General features: G+C 37.2%; 2 protein-coding genes across 2 annotated transcripts; both read right to left on the bottom strand.

Moving 5' to 3' along the window:
• Window positions 1-8,316: 8,316 nt before the first annotated feature.
• LOC142847200 (olfactory receptor 8B8-like) lies at window positions 8,317-9,258 on the bottom strand. The gene has a single exon (XM_075967926.1). It carries the CDS (start codon window positions 9,256-9,258, stop codon window positions 8,317-8,319), a length of 942 nt encoding a protein of 313 aa, XP_075824041.1.
• An 8,926-nt stretch (window positions 9,259-18,184) lies between these two features.
• Window positions 18,185-19,126, bottom strand: LOC142847201 (olfactory receptor 8B8-like). Its single transcript, XM_075967927.1, has one exon. It carries the CDS (start codon window positions 19,124-19,126, stop codon window positions 18,185-18,187), a length of 942 nt encoding a protein of 313 aa, XP_075824042.1.

Genomic DNA, 19,126 nt, shown 5'->3' on the forward strand with positions numbered 1-19,126 from the left:
CTATTTTTAATAACTAAATGAAATCAACAACTGGTATAGAATATTATTTTAATGAGGCAAAGATATTTTTCTTTTGTTTATCCTGCAGAATATTATTTTAAAGGAGTTTTACTTTTGTTTATGCAGCCTTTTTAATGATATACAGATGTGTTTTAATTATGTAAAGATGTGTTGCATCTGTTTCGCTTTGTCTGCCTAAGAACCCTAATTGGTCTAATAAAAAGCTAAAGAGCTAACTGCTAAGCAATATAAGGATAGGGGACTGCTAGGCAGAGAATAAATATGAGTAGGACTCTAGACTCAAGAGAGGAGAAAAGTAAATGAAAGAATAAGGAGAAGAGAAAGAGGGACACACCGAGGACAAGAAGCCAGGCAGGGGCCAGCCTGCAGACAGAGAGAGAGAGAGAGAGAGAGAGAGAGAGAGAGAGAGAGAGAGAGAGAGAGAGAGAGAGAGAGAGAGAAGGAAAAAGACTTGAGGCAAAAGGTAGGGAAAAAACAGGTTAATTAATTTATTATTATTCCTTTCTTATTGAGTTATACGTTTTTCTCTGCTCTCCTCTCTTCCTCTTTCCTCCCATCCAACCATCTCCCATGGTCCCCATGCTAACAATTTACTCGGGACATCTTTTCTTTTTCTACTTCCCATGTAGATTGGATCCACGTATGTCTCAGGGTTTTCATTGTTGTCTAGGTTCTCTGAGATTGTGATTTGTAGACTGGTTTTCTTTGCTTTATGTTTAAAAACCACTTATAAGTGACTACATATGATAATTGTCTTTCTGGGTCTGGGTTATCTCACTCAGTATGATGTTTTCTAGCTCCATGCATTTGCCTGCAAATTTCAAGATGTCATTATTTTTTCTGCTGTGTAGTACTCCATCATGTAAATGTACCACATATTCCTTATCCATTCTTTGGTCAAGGGCATGTAGGTTGTTTCCAGGTTCTGTCTATGACAAACAATGCTGCTATGAACATAGTTGAGCACATGTCCTTGTGGTACCATTGAGAATCCTTTGGGTATATAACCAAAAGTGATATTGCTGGGTCTTGAGGAAGGTTGTTTCCTAGTTTTTTGAGAAATCACCATGCTGAAGATCCAAAGGGGCTGTACCAGCTTGCACTTCCACCAGCAATGCAGAACTGTTCCCTTTACCCCACAACCTCTCCAGGATAAGTTGTCATCCGTGTTTTTGATTATGGCCATTCCTACAGGTGTAAAGTGGAATCTCAATTAAAAAAATGTGTTACTGAACTGAACAGAGAATTCTCAACAGAAGGAGTTCACATGGCCAAAATATACTTAAGGTCATGTTCAACTTCCTTAGCAATCAGGGAAATGCAAATCAAAACAACTTTGAGATATCATCTTACAACTGTCAGAATGGCTAAAATCAAAAACACCAATGATAACCTATGCTGGAGAGGATGTGGAGTAAGGGCAACAGTCATCCATTGCTGCTGGGAATGTAAACTTGTGCAACTACCTTGAAATCAGTGTGGTGGTTTCTCAGGAAAGTGGGAGTCAACCTACCTCAGGAACCAGCAATTCCATTCTTAAGAATATACCCAAGAGATGCCTAATCATACTATTAAAAGCATTTGTTCAACTATGTTTATAGCAGCACTATTTGTAATAACCAGAACCTGGAAACAACCTAGATGCCCTTCAATGGAAGAATGGATAAAGAAAGTGTAGCACATCTACACATTAAAGTACTACTCAGTGGTTAAAAAAATGACATCTTGAATTTTGCATGCAAATGGATGAAAATAGAAGACACTTTACTGAGTGAGATAACCCAGACCCAAAAAGATGAATATGGTATGTATTCACTCATTAGTGAATTCTAGCCATAAACAAAGGACATTGAGCCTGTAGTTCATGATCCTGGAGAAGCTAAATAATAAGGTGAATCCAAAGAAAAACATATATTTATCCTCCTGGAAATTGAAAGTAAAAAAGATTGCTGGACAAAAGTTGGGAGCACAGGGGGTGGGGTGGGGGAAAGGGAGACGGAGAGAGAAGAGAGACAGGGAAGATTGGGGAGAACATGAGGCAATGGATGGTTGAGATGGAGGAAGGGTGGATATGGGATCAGGGAAGAAGATATCTTAATTAAGGGAGCCATTTTAGGGTTGGCAAGAGACTTGGCTTTTGAAGAGTTCCCAGGTGTCCAAGGGGATGTCCCCATCTAGGTTCTTGGGCAGCAGAGGAGAGGGTGCCTGAACTGGCCTTCTCCCATAGCCACACTGATGAATATCTTGAGTGTCGCCATAGAACCTTCACCCGGCAATGGATGGAGATAGAGACAGAGACCCTCACTGGAGCACTGGACTAAACTCACAAGGTCCAAATGGGAAGCAGAAGGAGGGAGAAGAAGAGCAAGGAAGTCAAGACTGCGAGGGGTGCATACACCCACTGAGACGGTGAGACTGATCTAATGGGAGCTTACCAAATCCATCTGGACTGGGACTGAATAAGCATGTGATCAAACTGGACTCTCTGAATGTGGCTGACAATGGGGCTGATTGAGAAGCCAATGATAATGGCACTGGGTTTTGATTCAACTGCATGTACTGGCTTTTTGGGAGCCTAGTCTGTTTGGGTGCACACCTTCCTAGACCTGGATGGAGAGGGGAAGGCCTTGGACTTCCCACAAGTCAGGGTACCCTGACTTCTCTTAGGACTTTAGAGGGAAGGGGAGGGGAAAGGGGAGTGGGATGGAAATGGGAGGAGGTGAGGAGGTGGAAATTTTTAATGAAAAGAAAAAGAAAATAAGAACAAAAAAACTTATATTTGGAACTTTTTCATTTGACCTGTGACAGATCGATTCGAGCTTTACGATTTGACTCCCTCAAGTTTACATGAAGCTTAGCTTATCAAAAGATAAAAGTTTTAGATATACTAACATTGCCATTGTACTAAAATACACATTGTGGAAAAGCAGGTAACAGGTATCTATAAAACAGGTTTCTACAGCAAGAGTAGACTCGTACCTTTGAGTCCTACCAAAAGCTATAGATTTGGGTTAAAAAGTACAAACATTTTCTTAGATGCACAAACATCCTAAACTTTTATGTTTTAAAATGTTTTTAGTTCTTCAAAGCAGGTATAGACTTTAACCCATTTTTATCTAATCAGTTTTCAGAGATACAAGTAATTATTTCTGAGAACAATCATTGTAAAGCAAGATTTTTTTTGGTAGAATGTTACATCCGAAACCTTTTTATTTTTCTCCACAGGAAAACTAGTAGCTTCTGAGAAATGGAGACTTGATTTTTACATACAAAATGAGATAACAAGCAGAGTATAGCCTTGTGGAATAACCTGGTTGCCTACTTCTGTTTAGCTGACAGAGTTATAGTTTGCCTAACCAACAATACCATCAGATATCTGAAAAGGATAAATTATAACATGAAGTACAATATGAACGAAATGTCTGTGTATCATTTTAAATGACAGAGATTAATCTATTACATGAATGGTCAACCCAGGCTCCTGTGATCTCCATAGTGTTGGGGCAGAGTCCCCAGGACAGGATCAGTTTTGAGTTGTCAGGCCCATGAGGTGAGAGTTTTCCTGCTGAGGTGGAACATGGAGAAGACTCAATTTCTATTGTCGAGGGAAAGAAGGGCAATCAGTTCTCCAGTGTCCTGCTTGTCTGCAGTCTGTTCTGGATTCTGGTGTTCTGGTGCGTTTGGGTCATTTTGCCCAGTGGTCAGTGTTACCAACCATCTTGGTTGTATTGTCATGTTGTTCCATATTTCTTTTGGAGACCTCCGGGTAATTGATAGGAGGTCTGTCTCCATCTGTCACAGTAAGCTTTTTTATTAAATAATTTAAATGCCATGTTCAACAGATTACTGGTAGATTTAAGGACAATTATCTAATAAATTTATCTGAGCTAGACAAACCTTGACTTAACCTAGAAAATATATCAATTTGGTAAATACAACAATGCCATTAATAACCCTATAAATACATTACTCAAATGGACCCAGACCATTGATGTGATGTTGACAATTTTTAAGAAATAGTTTTGAACGTTTCTATGAAATTCTTAATAGCTTAGAACTTCAGCCCAGCCATTTCACTAAAGATCAGTCACCCTACAACTGGGAGGGCTGTGCCATGATGAATAAGTATTAACCTGTACTGCTAATTATACATTATCTTTTAAAATAAGTATGACATGGTACCTCAGCCCTCCTCCCTCTTCTAAAGAGCATGACCAGATTTTTAATACGGACATTTTATGGTGAAGAATCACCAGTCCTTTTTTTAATGAAAAAAAAACAAAAGAACTAACCCAATAGGTCAATTTTCCATCATAGTTTACCATTTCTTTTCAAATTTAGTATTTGCAAATATGGAAAACCAAAACAAACATAGTTCACACCCCTCTGGCCTTCTACAAATTTTTACATGTTCTCAGGTCAGGCTTGGCTTTTCCTATCTCAGAAGGATACTGCTGGGTTTGTCTTTAAGACATTGTGAGACTAACTTAGGTCTTGTGTTTGTTCTCTTCCTCAGCCATGAATGTAAAGGCATTGTGCAACAATAGCCCTTTGTGGAACACAAAGATTAAAAATTGTATTTTTTGCCTCTGTGTCACGTGCCGAGGTCTGCCAAAAACGTTTTTAGGCATGTGCAACAGACTGGTGGTTTAAAGAAGAGGTCATTTTCTTGCGGCTCTGGGGGCTGAAAGTGCTTCATCAAGTGTGGGTTATGCGCTTTCTGAGGCTTCTCTGTTTGGTTTACATGTGGTATGTTTTTGCTGTGTTGTCACCAGGTCCTTGTTATGTGTATCTCCATCATTTTTTTAAATTTTTTATTCATTTTATGTACCAACATACTCCCATTTCCCCCAACACACAACCCCTTTGCCATCTTCCATCCACACTCCTGAAAGGGGAAGGCCTTCCATGAGGAGTCAACAAAGTCTGGAACATCAAGTTGAGGCAAGACCAAGCCTCTCCCCACATGCATCAAAGCTGAGATAGTCATCCCATCATAGGGAATGGGCTCTAAAACATCAGCTCACGCACCAGGGATAGACGATGTTCCCACTGCCAGGGGCCCTACAAACAGACAAAGCCACATAGATGTCACCAACATATCTTAATGCTTATGTGTTCCCATTTCTATTCTCTTAAAGACACTAGTCAGATTGGTTTAGGGCCAAACTTAACATTATTGCAAATCAACTTAAATGAGTTTTAAACTAATCACATCATTAAGAACCAAGTATTGTTATAGTCCACTGTCATGAGGAATGAGACACCGACAAAAGTTTATGCAAAACACACCTACGTAATAACCACTGTTCTATAAAGAAAGTGAAGACTGTATGGATCTGCCCTGACCCAGCGATATCAGGATTAGTAAGACTTGATGTTGTGATTCATATCACTAAGAAAGAAAAGGAGCCTGTCAATCCACACTAGCATGATATCACCTACTGCTAGGTGGTCAGCTTTATTCTTATTAAAAGGATCCTGTTATATGTACGTTTACATTCCCTTTTTACAGATGGCTCAACAATTTACATTGTCTTCAGAAATAAGACACTCAATACAAACTCCATTTTGTGAATGAGTCTCAGATATAATGACCTAGCTTCTATGACTCCTGGTTGTCTTGATTCTGTAGGTATTATTGCTTTGCATTAACTGACTAAAAAGTAAGTATATAAAAATGGTGCTATTTCTCCAGTAAAATACTTTCAAACTGGTTGTATATTCATGGGTATTAGTGCTTGTCTGGCATTGGAAAATATTATATTCGTTCCCAGCAGTACAAAAATTTATTTTCCTTAACTATTTTTAAATATGCCTTTAGTTCTTTTCTCCACCTGTTAATTCATATGTGTTATATGTGACGAATTACATTTGACTTCTATATTACTATTTAAATTGATCTTACAACTGTAACAATAAATATATTTTTCATGGATATATATGAATTTTAAATGGCCCTGAGTTAATTCCAAGTGTATATTAACACAAATTCTCCCCCATTCAACTGCAGTGACATGATGCATTATCTATGATCAGGTGCTTACACAGATGCTAGCAATGGAATGGTAGCTGTGTTGGAACAACCAGCTACCATCATCAGTGTTCATAAGTTGTTAAGCCAAGGGTAGTGGCACATGCCTATAGTCTCAGTCCTCAAGAGATAAAGACAAGAGGATGATAATTTTTTGCCCTCTCTGAAATCCACAACATAATTCTGTCTCAAGGCAAAATTTCAAAAGTAAGAAGTGAGAAGATATTGAGTATCAAGTACATATTTACTTCAAGGAAATTAAGAAGAAAAACTTAGAAGTTTAGAATTATATGTATTTAAATATTGTATTTAAAACAAAGCATATAATACTTTTAAAATATGTATCATTATTTATCATTTATATAATGTGAAACTCAGAAGTTTTAATAGAAACATGCAGAATCTAAGATTCGAATTAAGATTCAAAACATGCAGAACTCAAACTCAAAACCAAATCATTTCTGTTGGTCCTTCCATTTGACACAGTTTATTAAACTCATGCAGATATAGGATCATGAAGCACCCACCTAAGTCTTTTGCTATTTCAGCTGACATCTACTAATATTGATTCATTTTTCAGGTGTGTACAGTTAGCAAAAAATCATTCCTCCAGCAGGGCATGAAAATTTTTATTATTTAAATTTTTTATTTCGTGAATTTCAGTAAAAAATTTTCCTGGAAGCTCCATTAGTTATAAATGAATATTAACCATGCTTCTGGACATTGGAGAAGGAAGAAAAAGCTGTCAGATGTTTGACTGACAACACTCATACTTTTATTGTGTTTATTTACATCTATTCTTTGCCATTCCTAGCTCAATTAAACTTCATGTTGATTACTCTTCACACTTGTATGCACACTCTCTGCTCAGCTTTTTTCCACAGCATTCATCTGTTTCCCTAAACCATTCCTGTCCTCATCAAGATTGTTGCTGTCTCTGAAACTCTGCTCAGCTCCTCCCTTTACTTAGATGTTCTGTTGGCAAGCATGCCTTCAGTCAAGACACCTGCCACCTCCTCAGAAAAAGTTCTTCAACCAGTCCACCCAAGAGAGTAAGACAGGTATTCTCAGTACAGTTACATTCTTTCAAGACTTTGCATATTATTTTTCCATTATACTCACAAGGACAAAATCTAGTTTTATCAAAACCTTACTAGTCTGTAGCCTTCTGAGATCATAAACATCTTCAGCCTTTCTCAGAGCTACAATTGTAATGCTTGACCAAATCCTAGATAACTTGATGTTTAAAATAGGATAGATGCTCAGTTTATATTTTCTCTTCAATAAACTCATTCATTGTATATTATAAAATTAAGTTAGTAAATACAGAGAAGTGACAATAAATTAAGATTTTGTAATTTTTTGAAGAAAAGACAAAATACCATTAACAATGACAACTAAAACTGATTAGTCAAATTCTTCCCAATGAATACAAAGTACGTTTTTATACATACATTCTTCCTCTCAGGTCCTTAAATAGAAAACATAATATAGGTTCCCTTTATTCTAAAAGACCACAATTGTTTCATTTTTAGTCTGCAAACACTGGAATCATAACAGACTCATCAACTCCTCTTTACTAAACTGATTTAAGGATAAAGAGAATCATTCTAAAAGAAGTCTACAACTATTCCCAGATGATTCACAATCCCAGTTGTGATTAAGATATAGATAAATGGAAGAGCACTTGCCTAGCTCTTGTAAGAGAATATGAATATGACACCCCAAAGAAACAACCTACAAAAATATTCAAAGATGTAGTTTTAAAAGATCTCATGATATTATTTCTGAGTGTATTATCAACTATTGCTTTTTATATTTGAATCTTCATGCTTCCCAAAACTGGAGTGTAACATACTAGTAGCTGGCTGCACACATGCATTTGATCAGTTTTCAATACTGAAAAAAGATACATATGAGTTTGGAAAATTACAGAATAAACAATGCTTTCTGTTGTTAAAGGATAACGGGGTAATCATTCTTCACTGTCTTTACCTCTGAAATTTCCCTTGTTAATTAACTTAATTTAATTTTGTGTAATGTTAAATTGCTTTAATTCCACACTACTTTAGTCAGTTGCTTCTGGTTGTCTTCTTTCATGTTTTGTTTTTTGTATTTTGATGTTATTTCCATTGTTGTCACTGAAGTTTCTATACAGTTGGTCAAATCCAGAACCTCAGACATAAATACAAATGAATGATCCTTCAGGTCCTATGTGTAACATGTCCTAAGATTTACTTCCATAACAAATACAGTTTCTATTAGGTAAACATTTTTTTTCTCAAAGTTTTTCTCAGTGCAATGTGGACATCCTTGTTCCTTAAACTATAGATGAAAGGATTCAGCATTGGGCCCACAATGCTATAAAAAAGAGAAGATATTTTATCTTCATCCCCAGCCACACTAGAAGGTTTAAGATACATAAATATTGAGGCTCCAAAGAAAAGAGAAACAGCTACTACATGGGAGCCACAGGTGCTGAAGGCTTTGGACCTACCCTCTGCAGAACGGATGCCAAGGATGTTGGAAAGGATCAAGGTGTAAGAAATAAAGATAGTCAGACTGGGCACTGTTACATTGATACCCGCAACAATGAAAACCACCAGCTCATTAATGGCAGTATGTGCACAGGAGAGCTTCAGAAGAGGAAGTATATCACACATGTAGTGATTGATGATGTTGCCATTACAGAAGCTGAGACTTAGCATGTTACAAGTATGGACCAAACTTCCCACAAACCCCATCACATACACACCCACCGTCATCAAGTGGCAGACCTGATAGGACATGGTGACCTGGTAAAGCAGTGGTTTACAGATGGCAGCATATTTGTCGTAAGCCATTGCTGTCAAAATGTAGACTTCGTTAATAACAAAGAAGACAAAGAAAAAGAACTGAGTCATGCACTCTGCATGGGAGATGGTGTTCTGATTTACAAAACTGACCAGCATCTTGGGGATTATGACAGAGGAGAGGCAGAGATCTGTGAAGGAAAGGTTGAAGAGAAAGTAGTACATGGGGGTGTGCAGGTGAGGGTTCAAAACAATCAGAACAATCAAGCCCAGGTTCCCCACCATGGAGACCACATAGATTCCCAAGAAGAGGAAGAAGAGAGGCAGCTGGAGCTCTGGCTGCTGAGTCAATCCCAGCAGAATAAACTCTTTCACTGAAGAGTCATTTTCTGAGGCCATTCCTTGGTTCATAGCTGTAGGAACAGAAAGAAAAAATTGCATTAAAATAAAATCTCAGCCCTCTCCAAACCACACTAAAATGAAATTAAGAACCACAATTGAATGATAAATCAATCTCAGACTTCTCTGTGCTTTTGCTTTCTACATTTCATGGGAGTTCATGGAGAAATAAACATAAATAGGTGAAAGGCCACTTCTCTGAGAAGAATATTAAGAAAAGCAGTGATCATTTTAGTTTCTACAGCATCTCTGTTCTTCTTCTATCTTGTAAATCCACCTCCCACTTTAGGTTCAGCGATAATCACAAAAGAGAAGAAACATGCCAGATCAAAGTCTCAAGTTGGATTAAAGAAAAGCATGTACCCAACTCAATACTTACCCTTGGAATATAGGACTCATCAGTGACCTCTTTGAATCTTCTCTCTGCTCACAGATGGGCAAGTTCTAGTGGCATTGAAAAGCTGTAAAGGTGCATAACCCCAAACACACATATAGATAATTTTCTGTAACATTTGCCTTTCTTTGATGAGGGGAATTAATTTTGGACTGGCAAAGTCAAACCATCATTCCTATAAATTAAAAAAATCATGACAGTAGATAATTATTTGGAGTGATGTCTTTTCCAAGGTTGTCCTCTCTGGCGTAAAGGCTATTAAATAGTAGCTACTAATGTCAAAAGAGCCCAGCGATAATGACTCAAGAGAATTTTATAAGACTGTAGTCTTAGGAACCTCATTAAAACTTGAAAAGTTTTTGTTTCCTGGGTATTTATCCCAAAAGATCAGGCTTTATTGCAACAGTACTCAGAGACTAGTTCAACAGTAATGATAATGGCTTTTGGAGAGATACACTTTGTTATGTTTTTATTGTTTTAAAATTTTAGACATAGATACAATGTGTTACAAGTTCACCCCGAATTCTTCCGCTGCAATTCCTCCCGAACCTCTTACCACTATCCTCTCACAACTTCACTTATTTCCTTATTTTTTTAACCTACTGTGTCTACTCAGCACTGCTAGTATGCTTATAATGTAAGGATATCTATGTGAGAATAAAGAGCCTCTCTGGGGCCCCATCCTTGAAAATGACTGTTTCTACCAGTAGCCACCAAATGACAAAAGTTCCACACCTTGAAGTGAAACTTCATAACTATATCATTCTTCAATACCTGTGTTTTGTAAGGTTTTATTTTACACAGGTCTTATGCATTCTATCTAAACCACTGGGAGTATACTTGAATACTGAACACACTGAGTACTCAAAACATAGTTTCGGTGTTTTTATATGTCGCATCTGAGTTTTATAATCTTCCCATTTCTAATTTACTTTTGACAATTTAGGCCTAGGAAAGGGGTATGATGTGGTGGTCCCTTTTAAGATGAACACTCCCAAATTCTTGTTCACTGCCAAATTCCAAATTATGGATGTCTGCATAAATCACTATTTATGCCAAAAAATGCTGATGATGGTGGAAATTTGCACTAATAGATGGGTTTGATTTATTATGGAAACTTTTTAGAATCACTTTGGCATTATATTCACAGCAGAAAAACAGCCATATGTTACGTACTTCCCTAGGGCTTCTGTCATATCTGGTCTCAGGTAGCTCTTCCCAAGAATATGCTGGGAATGAGCTCTGTCAGTAAAGCACTCTGAAATCCAAAAAGAAATTGCCTGTTTACTCCCATAACACATGTACCAATACAGAACTAGAGGGTATATTCTGTCAGGTCAGCAATTATTGTGGCTTTTAGGATCCACAACTATATAAAGTTGATTATTACTATTTGCCTGTTATGGGATGCTTACATTGTAAATGCTATCAAACTAGAAAATAGGGATGAAGCTTCTAGGGAGAAATGAGCTTTGTTTCCCCATGGTTTGACTAAACTATATGGCATCTTCAACAAAAGGATCTCACCATCAAGTTATGGGCATAACCAAGAGCGGTAGCAATAGCCTGTAATATTGGAGAGTTCTATGGAACACAGCTCAAAAACAATTCCAAGATAAGAATCCTATTCCTGAATCTCAGTTTTAGTTGATGGCCTTCATGTCTAGGAGGAAGGCTATCTCCCAAATCATTCCTTTTTATACATGACTATATCTTAAGAAGCTTATACAGTAGTGGGCATACACACAACTCGCTCAAAGGCCTTCTGGCTTTCATGGTTTCCATTGAGAAGTCAGGCATATTTCTGATAGATCTACATTTATATGTTACTTGACCTTTTTCCTTTGCAACTCTTAATATTATTTCTTTGTCCTATATGTTTTGTATTTTGATTATTATATGGTGAAGGGATTTTTTTTATCCAGTACACTTGGCTTTCTGTAAGCTTCTTGTACTTTCATAGGGATATCCTTCTTTAGGTTGGGAAAGTTTTCATATATATATATATATATATATTCTGTGCCTTTGGGCTGGAGTTCTTTTCCTTCTTTTATACCTATTATTCTTAGATTTGGTCTTTTCATGGTGTCCCAGATTTCCTGGATGTTTTGTGTTAAAACTTTGTTGGATTTGTTTTCCTCTGTAGTATCTTCAGCACCTGAGATTCTTCTATCTCCTGTGTTCTGTTGGTTATACTTGCCTCTATAGTTCCTGTTCATTTACCCAGATTTTCCATATCCAGAATTCCCTTGGTTTGTGTTTTCTTTATAGCCTCTATTTCAGTCTTCAAGCCTTGAACTGTTTCTTCATCTGTTTGATTGTTTTTTCTTGGTTTTCTTAGGTTTCTTTGAGGGATCTATTAATTTCTTCCAATTTTTTGTTTGGCTGTCCTCCAATTCTTTGAAGGTGATTTTCCTTTCCCCTTTAAGTGTCTCCATCATCTTCATAAAGTTACATTTAAAGTTGTTTTCTTCTGCTTCTTCTGGTTTAGGATGATCAAGTCTTCCTCTTGTGTGACCACTGGGTTCTGGTGCTACTATGTTGCTTTTCCTGTTGTTGGTTGAATTCTGGCCTTGGTGCCTACCCATCTATTCCTTCAAATGAGACTGGCAGTGTCTTTATATCTTGATCCAATCCTTGCAGTGTCTGTCTGGGTCTTTGGGAATTGTTCTTGGTCTGCTCTGTACTGTCAATGTCTGTGTCTCAGGGAGCCACTGAGGTCTCTCTAACCTACTCTCTTCATCTTCTCTCCTGGTTCACACTCTTGGTCCTCTCTATTGGTCTCCTCAGGGTTGTAGCAAGCTCTTGGTCCCCTTGGTATTGTAGCAAGCTGTGTTTCAGAGTTACACTGAGGTTGCAAAAGGATAGGTGAGTTTGGGGTTGTGATGGGGCTAGTATCTTGCATAGTCCAATGGATGGGGGTTAGGTGTTACGGGAGCCTGCCTGCAGGAAACTCTCCTGCTGACTGGCTAGAGAAGCCAAGGTAGTTGGGAGAGGGGCCTGGGGTTTTGTCCCACTATGGAGGTCATAGAGAGTGAGGTGTACTACCGTGTGCCTCGTCACTAATCTCTGATTCAGTTTTGAAGCAAACTGTGTTTCAGAGTTCCACCAAGGTTGCAGGAGGATAGGCGAGTTTGAGGGCGGATAGGACTAGTAGCTTGCATGGTCAGGTGGGTGGGGGAGGGTACCTTAGCTTTGTTTTTAAATCCAAACGTAAATCTGATTGTTTCATGTCTACCTACTCAATAAGTAGATTTTTTCAAAAATTAGTCAGAAAAATGCATTTATTTCATTAATATTTTAATCATTTCCTTTGCATAAATTGTAAAAAATTATTAATATTTCACATCTGAAAAAAGTGTTTGAAATTCAAAGACTGAGTAAACACCTTAGTCTTACGTTTCATTTTAAAGAGTTTGTGAGGCTTCTAATAAGCCCATCCTTCCAATGTGGGATGGATTTTCTTAAGAAATATTACTAAAAGATATGTGTTCACATATTCTTTACCCCCAAAAAATACTGTAGATTAGCAAGGATAAGAAAATATTAAATACTCAAGTTTGAGCAGTAGACTGAATGCATTGAGGGACAAGAGTGTGATCACAAAACTTGTTTCCCACGGAAGCATAAGGCATGACTTCAGGCACACAGGTCATTCTGACCTTCTGTGTAACTTTTTAACTACATTAATTCATCTAAATCACTTTAGAAGATGCTGCCACATGAATATGTGTAATTATTATTCATCCACTTAAAACTATATTTCTTTACATAAAATGTGTCTGAAAGTGTGCATTTCACTTACACTCTTTCTCCTTTTTTTTACTGATTTTCTTTTTGTTTTTGTTTTATTTAGCTGTTTGTTTGGTTTATTGGTTGTGTATTTGGTTGGTGCTTGCTTGCTTGCTTGGTTAATTTATTGGGTTTGAAATACACAGTTTCTTTGTACAGCACATGCTGACTGGAACTCACTATGTAGTTCTGGAAAGCCTTCAACTGCTCAGCTTTCTGCCCCAGACTCCTACGCCTGGAATTGCAGTATGTGATACAGTAGTACTACGCCTGGAATTGCAGTATGTGATACAGTACTATGCCTGGAATTGCAGTATGTGATACAGTACTATGCCTGGAATTGCAGTATGTAATACAGTACTATGCCTGGAATTGCAGTATGTGATACAGTACTATGCCTGGAATTGCAGTATGTAATACAGTACTATGCCTGGAATTGCAGTATGTGATACAGTACTATGCCAGGAATTGCAGTATGTAATACAGTACTATGCCTGGAATTGCAGTATGTAATACAGTACTATGCCTGGAATTGCAGTATGTGATACAGTACTATGCACCACAACTGCAGGGTTGTCTCCCTTGTCCTAGTGTTCTGTTTATCTCACTATAGCCTCCTAAAAAATAAAATAATTGAGCCTGGATATACTTGCCCATAATCCTAACATCTCTGGATGCTAAGCCCTAGATGGACTCCAAGAAAGGTTCAAGGTCATCATAAGTAACTCACTGAGACCTTGTTACAAATTCAAAAGTAAAAAGAGGAATGATTATACCTAGAACTCTAAGAAAGCAATCTCTAGCATGTATGAAATCCTATGTTTAATACCTGACACACAAAGATTGAAAAATGTATTTTTACCACTGTTTCACTTGTATAAGTCTGCCAAATAAAATTTTTAGGCACATGCAGCAGACAGGATGGCTTAAACAAGAGGAGATCATTTTCTTGTAAATCTTGGGCTAAAAGTTCTTTATCAACTGTCAGTCATATGTTTTCTGAGGCTTCTCTGTTTGGCATACAGATGACTATGCTTTTGCTGTGTTGCACCAAGCTCTTTCCCTTGAATGAGGATCTCCAATCGTAATGTTTATGTCTCCCTATTTTTTCCCTCATAAGAATACTAATCAGATTGGTTTAGGGACATCCTTAACATTATTGCAAATTAACTTAAATGAGTTTTAAACTAATCACATCATTAAGAACCAAGTATAGTTACAGTCCAATGTCCTGGGGAAGGGGACACTGACAAAAGTTCCTGCAAGAACACACCTGAATAAGAATCACTGTTCCACAAAGAAAGTGAAGTGTGCACGGAACTTCACTAAGACAGCAATATCAGGATTAGTAAAACATGATGTTTTGATTCATATCACTAAGAAAAGAGACGAAGCTGCCAACCACACTGGCTTGAAATCACATATTGTTTGGTGGTCTACTCTACTCTTATTAAAAGGATCCTATTATATTTATATATACACTCCTATTTTACAGATAACTCAATTCTTTATCCTGTCTTCAGAATTAAGGTATTTATTATATACTCCATTTTGTGAATGAGTCTCAGATAAAATGACCAAGATTTCTATGACTTTTGATTATCCTAATTTCTTAGTGATATTGTTTTGAATTAAATGAATAAAAAGTTTATAAAAATGGTAGCATTTCTCCAATAAAATCCTTCTAAACTTGCTGTATATTCATGGATACCTGTATATGTAGCATGAGAGAATACTACATCCATTCCCAGCAGCATAAAATTAATTTTTTTAATATTTTAAAATATGCCTTTATGTCTATTCTCTGTATGCTGATTCATATGTATTATATGTGAAGAATTATATTTGCTTTCTAAATTATAGATTGAATTGATCTGGCATCTGTAACAATAAATACATTTTCATAGGTATACTTGAACTATAAATGGCACCATGTGAATCCCAAGTGTGTATTTACACAAATTCTCCACCTATTCAATTGCAGCGACAGTGATACCAATATCTAGGATCAGTTGATTACACTGATACTAGCAGTGGCCGCTGTGTCAGACCTGTCAGCCGGCCCTCATCAGTGCTGATAATCTGTTAGTCAAGAGTAGTGGCACATGCCTGTTATTTCTGTCCTCTAGAGACAAAGTCAGAAAGATGATAATTTCATGACCTCCCTGAGATCCACAACACAATCCTGTCTCAAGGCAAAGGGACAGAAATAAGCAGTGACAGGCTATGAAAAATCAATGCTATACTGAGAAAGGAAAGTTGTATGAAATAAGCATTGTTTATATTTCAGGATTATGATACTTAAAATACAGGATGTATTATTTTTTTAAATTTCTACTATTTATTAAATGTGTACCACAACAGTTTTATTATTAGCTATCCAGAATCTAAGACTGAGAGGATAAAGAATCAAATCTTGCACAATCCAAATTCAAACCTAACCAGTTCCATTGGGCTTTCTGTTTCCCACAGCCTACTGAGGGCAAGAAGACACAGGGCCAGGGTGCCCCAGAAAACTCCTGGTGCAGTTTCAGCTGGTCTCTACCTGGCCCATTCTTTTATGTGTTTATCTTTAGCCAAAAAAACATCATTCATTCCACAGAAAATGAATGTTTTCGTTACTTAAGATTTGTTGTTTCATGATTACACTAAAACTTGTTCATGGAACCTGGACTGCTTATAAATGAACATCTACTACGATTCCAAATATGGGGAAGGAAGAAAACGGAGTTCATTATCGGATTGATATCATCTGGATTTTTATTGTGCTTACTGAGATTCATTCTTTTTGTCTGCAAATTCCCAATTCAACCTCATGTTATAATTATTCTTCACACTTGCATACACATCATTCTGCTTAGCCTTCTTCCGTAGCATTCATCAGTTTCCATACTATTGCTCATAATAGTCAAGATTGTTCCTGCCTTTGAACAGAGTTGTCTTCATAAAGCCTGCTGCCACCTTCTCAGAAAGAGTTCTGTGATCAGACAACCCAATATAAGACAGTTTTTCTCAGTACAAATACTTAGAATTTGTTCAAGACCTTGTACGTTGTTTTTCCTACACAAAATCCTAAATATGAAAATTATTTCATCGACTTACTGGTTTTTAGCTTTCTGCAATCAGATGCATCTTCAGTCTTCTTCAAAGCTGTATGCTTAATTTTTTTATTAAAGTATAGATAGCTCTATGTCTAAAATAGGATGGACCATCAGTCTAAATTTACAACATCAATAAACTACATCACTTTGAGAAAACTTCTGATACAGAATGAAAGTGAAATTATAGACTGAAAAAACCATGTGATAACTAATTAAGATCATATGCTTTATTACAGAAACCACAAAATTTATATACTGATAACCAGTAAATATCTTAAGTTAAATTCTTTCCAAGGAAGACATAGCATGTGTTTATACAAACATTCATACCTACCCTCTAGACCATGAGAGGAAACCCTAGTACAGGTTCCCTTTATCCTGAATTGCCTAACATAAAATTGTAGTTTCATTTCAGTGGGCAAGCACTGGAATCGCAACAGACTCATCACCTCCTAGTCACCAAACTGCATTCGGCTATAGATAAAAGAATATAGTAAAAAGGGCATTTCCCCTCCAAAATTCAGCATCTCAAGAAACAAAGAAACCTTTAAAATGTTATGCTCTCCAAATATTTACAGGGCATTATTAACCAAATTATTGAGTCACTATCTCTAAGAACACTGAAATCAGTATCTCAGTGGAATAACAACATAAGACCTCTAGATGTACCCTAGTTCAAGATGTCAACAGTTTAGGATGAGGCTCTATGCAAGAGCAATTGACAAGCAATGAGGAGTCCCGAGTATATATCCCCAAGCACACACTTGCAAAAAAATAAGATAAATGTGTACCTTTTAAATATATTTTAGGATCTTATGGTCTCTGACTATAATATCATGCAGAGTGTTGTACTTAAATGGTTATGATTTCTAAGGCTAGAGTGTACTATATCAGTAGATGGCTGCACTAATGTTTTTATTTAAATTTTCTATACTGAAAAAATATACATATGGTTTTGGAGAATTACAGTATAAGCTGTGTTCTATAACCTAAAACGACGATGGATTAATAATTATTCTCTCCCTTTACTTCTGGATTTTCCTATGTAAATAAATTAATTTTACATAATATTAAATAATCTTGCATCTGCACTATTATTACTATAGGTTTTGAATTTTGATATTATTTTAGTTGTTTTGCTATAGCTGCTTTTGAAGATTATCATAGTAGCAAGGCTGCTTATTTGTTCCTGGCTGCTTAGCCCAAAAAATAATCACACAGAAACCATATTATTTGCAATACTGTTTGGCCAATGTGTTAAGCATATTTCTGGGTAACTCGTATCTTAAATTAACCCATCTCCATTAACCTGTGTATTGCCATGAGGCTATGGCTTATGGGGTAAAATTCCGGCATCTGTCTCTGGTGGGTCTACAATGGCTTCTCTCTGGCTTTGCCTTCTTTCTTCCAGCATTTGGTTTACTTTTCCCCACCTAGCTAAGTTCTGCCTTGCTATAGGCCAAAGCAGTTTCTTTATTTATTAAAAGCAAAACATAGGCAGAAGTATCTCCCATACCAGACTATGGGTTCAATACAGAAATGCTTGTGTATAAGCAAATGCTCAGAAAATAGGCTACTTTTCTATACCTCTCCCTAATTGTAAACCTCACATATCCTAAGTTTTTTCTTTCATAACAAATGTAAATTCTACTTAAGTGAACATTCTTTTCCTCAAAGTATTTCTCAGTGCAATGTGGACGTCCTTATTCCTTAAACTGTAGATGAAAGGGTTTAGCATTGGACTCACAACAGTGTAAAAAACGGTAGATACTTTATCATCATCACCAGACACATTAGAAGGTTTAAGATACATGAAGGCTATAGCTCCAAAGAAAAGAGAAACAGCTACAACATGGGAGCCACAGGTGCTGAAGGCTTTTGACCTACCCTCTGCAGAACGGATGCCAAGGATGTTGGAAAGGATCAAGGTGTAAGAAATAAAGATAGTCAGACTGGGCACTATGACATTAAAACCCACAACAATGAAAACCACCAGCTCATTAATGGCAGTATCTGTGCAAGAGAGCTTCAGGAGAGGAGGCATGTCACACAGGTAGTGATTGATAATGTTGCCATCACAAAAGGTCAGACTTAATATGCTACCAGTATGGGTCATGGCTTCAAGAGACCCCATCACATACACACCCACCATCATCAAGAGGCAGACCTTATGGGACATGGTGGTGTGGTAAAGCAGGGGTTTACAGATGGCAGCATATCTGTCATAGGCCATGGCTGCCAAAATGTAGCATTCGTCAATACAAAAGAAACAGAAGAAAAAGATCTGAGTCATGCACTCTGCATGGGAGATGGTGTTCAGCTTCACAAAACTCACCAGCATTTTAGGAGTTACAACAGAGGAGTAGCAGAGATCTGTGAAGGAAAGGTTGAAGAGAAAGTAGTACATGGGGGTGTGCAGGTGAGGGTTCAAAACAATCAGAACAATCAAGCCCAGGTTCCCCACCATGGAGACCACATAGATTCCCAAGAAGAGGAAGAAGAGAGGCAGCTGGAGCTCTGGCTGCTGTGTTAAACCCAGCAGGATAAACTCCTTCACTGAAGAGTCATTTTCTGAGGCCATTCCTCGGGTCAT

This window comes from Microtus pennsylvanicus, chromosome 3 (assembly GCF_037038515.1).
Source record: "Microtus pennsylvanicus isolate mMicPen1 chromosome 3, mMicPen1.hap1, whole genome shotgun sequence".
NCBI lineage: Eukaryota > Metazoa > Chordata > Mammalia > Rodentia > Cricetidae > Microtus > Microtus pennsylvanicus.